The sequence below is a fragment of the Triticum dicoccoides genome, chromosome 4A (assembly GCF_002162155.2).
Source record: "Triticum dicoccoides isolate Atlit2015 ecotype Zavitan chromosome 4A, WEW_v2.0, whole genome shotgun sequence".
Lineage (NCBI taxonomy): Eukaryota > Viridiplantae > Streptophyta > Magnoliopsida > Poales > Poaceae > Triticum > Triticum dicoccoides.
Window position 1 is genome coordinate 7,835,597 of NC_041386.1, and position 4,070 is coordinate 7,839,666.

Below are 4,070 nucleotides of genomic sequence, written 5' to 3' on the forward strand. Positions count from 1 at the left end.
AAGGTTAACTCACAATGTGAGACAATATTATGCGCATCAAACAATCTTTTTCCAACTGACTTCAAACAAAAAATTTAACAATTTTGTCAACATTGAAAGATATGAAATATTAATGAGAATCTTAATAGCTTGCCCACAGCACACGATTTTTTTCTAATTGACTTAAGACAGGAAATTATACAAATGTGTCAACAGCCTGAGATGAGTCGACATCATAAGCAAACAGATAGTGCCAGACACAGTGCACGACCCTCGCTTTTCTAGATGTTCAAATTAGGTATGGCTTCTAACAGCAGAGGGGTCACATAGACAAATGCATACCATCAGGATAACAATGAAAAAAACACTAAAATTTCTGAATTTTCATACTTTCGGGGGGTTGCTGCATGTGTTCTTCCTATGCCCGGTCAAACCACATTTTGAGCAGCGAGGAGATTTCCGGGGCGCCTTTGGCACATCACCCCTTGCAGGGCATGTCGTGCTCTTGTGCCCCTGAAGTCTGCATATTGAACAAAACCTAGTCCTCTTTGATGGTTGTTCATATGGAGCCTTGTCACGGCTGGTTGTAGGGCGCCCAGCCAGCCACTTCTTTGATGCAGCTGGGAACACATCCGATCCCTGTGAAATGGTGTGCTCAGACTCAGGTCGACCAAAGTGCTGCTTGTTACCAACGCCGGAACCCGCTGAATCTGCGGCCAGCTCCTTATCAGACAACCCAAGTCCATCCCTCACAGCAGCAACTGGCTCCAGCTGCACTTTGACATGTCGCAGTTTTTCCTCAGCAAGAGCATATGCTTCCACATTGCTGTCACCTAACTTAACAACATCCAGCGCCAAGAGGTATAAAGTGTTGTGTCGGTGAGAGGAATACTTGAGCGGCCCATGATCCTTTTGGTAGCGCAAATACTCTGGCGGCAGTATATCTCTCGCGTCTTTTGTCCATCGCTTCAGCACATGCTTCGCAGGGAGCTCACGCAGTTTTAGGTGTATCATCACCTGAAAACCAGCATCAATGAAAAATAGAGTCGTTATTCCGGTGCTTTCAAAACTATCTATAGCAAATGTAGGGAGCTTGCCGCAATTTTCAGAAAAAAAAATTGCAATTAAGGAAGAGGATGTGCGATAACTCACCTTAAGTGCATGGCTGCACACCATTCCATAGTGCTCAAACGTCCCACACTCACACTTGAACTCGTCGGCTGCCTCGCTCACAGTGATCACAAACTCGTTCTTGCACCATTTTTCCCTTGACTGGAATTTGATGTGCCTAGCAATGTACTCCAAGCGTGGCTTGACTTCTATTAGGTCATAAGATCCACATCCATACAACACTTCACCAAATTTCTCAAACATTGTCCTGGTGTACACCTCCGACGCATGTACCTCAATTGGGATATTTTGCTTCAGGACAACCCCACCCTGCAAATGATGATCATATAACAAAAGATTTTTAGTATTCGTTAATCACAGTTGTTTCTTATTTTATAGGGACCAATTGCATCTCACCAGTTTTGTCCTTTTCTCTTGGTAACTTTCTTCGAAATCGCGGTCAAATTGCATCTTCTCATATTGCCTGATGAACAAGTGCATGGGGCACCCCGGTGGCACATATCCTTTCAGAAGGTGGTTTGCACTCTCGCTTCGTTGTGTGCTTGTCATTTTCGCACAGAATACACCCATAAAGTATGGCTTTGCCCACTTCCCCCTCACCTCGTACAGCTGGGCCAGGAATGCATTTTTTTGCAGCCCATATTTCTCCAACATGCAAGCCCACCCATTCTCGAACTCATCAATACTAACTGCGTGGTGGACTAGTTTGCTGAACTCTGGCTTGAATTCACTCCCCTTTGCAAGCAGTGCTCCAAGGCTCTCCTTTGCTTTCTTCAGTACGTGCCATTTGCACCAACGATGTACAGTCCGCAGCATCACGTCAGCTATTGCAATTTCCATCGAACGAGCTTGGTCTGTATCAACAATATAGAAAATCAAGCAAGAGCATTAAACTTTTATACCTATAAGACGGATCACAGCATATTGATGTAAATCAATGCGCAGTTCTTTTTCTGTTTTTATGCAGGGTGTGTTACCTGTTAAGATAGTTTTAGGCTGTGGCGCTGCTAGCATTTGGAAGAACTCTGTGAATATCCACTTGAAAGTCTCCACCTTCTCATCACTGATCAGTACACCTCCAAAAATGACACTCTGGAAATGATTGTTAACACCAACAAATAGGCCAAATGGCATGTCGTACAGGTTTGTCTTATAGGTCGTATCAAACGTCACAACATCACCGAAACACTTGAACTGCTCAATGCCTCTACCAGTCGCCCACATCAGTGTCTTAATTCTGCCCTCGGTGTCCACCTGGACACTGTATTTAAATTCTGGGTCCTCTGCCCGCATGTCGTTGAACACATCTATGGTTTTTGTTGCATCATTTAGCGACTGTTCCCGGTTCAGTTTTCCACATAGTGTTTTTAAGGACCGTTTCGTGAATGGCACGTCCCTAATCGTGCCAAAAAAACTCCCTACAACACTATACACCTTGCTAATGCTGATATTATTCTCTCTCAACTGCTTAACCAGGTCCCTCGTATAGGTATCTATGTGTCGGTGCGACTTCCAGTGCAATTTCTCTCCACAAATGACAGATAAAGCATGGTTGTGCTCGGATCTGTGCTCACATACATACCATCCACCATCATCCGACCTCAGCAGTCTTATCATGGCATTGCAGCCACACCTCGTTGACCGACTGTTGGCCTGCAATGGCTTACCCTGCAGGAAATAAGCATGCAGACAAGAGACATGCCAATTTTTGTTAGTAAATATATGTGACAGAAGCATCAAAATACAAGAGAATGTTGTTCTGCCAGTTACTCACCGCACAGGCACACACTATCTCTTGCATGCACTTTTTCCGGTGTACATTCAAACGGCTTTTTGCATAGCGGACACCAAAACCAACCTCCCATGAATATAGATTGTAAAACTCGTAGCCTTCTTCGACAGAATCAAAGCTAGTCCCAATAGACGGATTGACAACATTTCCAGATTTTTTATCGACAAATGCACGGACAGAAGCTTCAAGGGCAGTCATCCTCGAAGAGCTGGGCTCCCTCACATCAGCCGCTTTCCCAACTCTAACCCTGCAAAGAATGGCACACAACCCAATCAGATTTTAATTGGTTTGAAAGAAAAGCAAATACAGTGGCGACCATAATATCGCTGCCCATAGATGACACAGGAGATGGTTATGGTGTCTCGAACATAGCTATACATTTATCATCAAGCAATTCACAAAAAAATCACTTGTACCGACCAAAAAAAGAAAACAAGAGATGGTTATGGGTTTTCTTTTTTCAGTCCGCAAAATCATTCATTATCTGTAATCTGGGCACGCTAGCCACGGCTTGAAATCGAACATAGCATATCCTGCATCTGGGGCATGAACGTCCTGGTGCTGCTAGATTACTGTACTTTTTTCAGATATTTACAATACTCATATACTTCAGTAATTTTCAGGTTTTGGTCCAGCGACTAGTAAGACAAGCCATGAGATGAACAGCATCGCAGCAAATCTATTAGCCAAACCGATAGGCATAAATTCTAGATCAGGGCAAAATCATTAAAACCAGCGAAGAGGCTAAAAGTTCAGGGAATGGTAAAATTACCTCTTGGTCCAACAAGACTGATTTGCGTTTGACACTGCGACGCCCTCTTCGACTGTATCGTTATCCTCGGCGCCAGATGCAACTTCTGTATCGCCTATCTCGCAGGAGTCGCCCATACCTTCGCCGCCAAGATCAGACGAGCCGCGCCCCCTCCCAGTGAGCATTGTTTCACCTGTATCCTCGCGCCCTTCATAATCCTTCAGTCCTCCAACTAGCCCCATCGGCAGAGAAGAAGACAAGACCTCGTCAGCGTCAGCACTCCAACTGGTGCCGCCACCAGGCAAGTCCATGCCGGCAACTAAATCTCGTAGGACGTCACCGCCGTCCAAGCGCAGCACGAGCCTGCGAAGGCAGTCAAGAGGACAGCCAGATCTGACTCTTATAAGAACAAGACGG

The 4,070-nt window shown here is 45.0% G+C and overlaps 1 protein-coding gene across 1 annotated transcript; it reads right to left on the bottom strand.

Annotated features, from left to right (window-relative positions):
* Nucleotides 1-141: 141 nt before the first annotated feature.
* LOC119284570 (protein FAR1-RELATED SEQUENCE 5-like) lies at nucleotides 142-4,064 on the bottom strand. The gene is made up of 6 exons (XM_037563700.1): nucleotides 3,675-4,064; nucleotides 2,885-3,149; nucleotides 2,088-2,778; nucleotides 1,507-1,964; nucleotides 1,132-1,419; nucleotides 142-996 (listed from the first exon to the last, which is right to left on the bottom strand). Exons 1-6 carry the CDS (start codon nucleotides 3,962-3,964, stop codon nucleotides 364-366), a joined length of 2,625 nt encoding a protein of 874 aa, XP_037419597.1. The 5' UTR covers nucleotides 3,965-4,064; the 3' UTR covers nucleotides 142-363.
* Nucleotides 4,065-4,070: the final 6 nt, after the last annotated feature.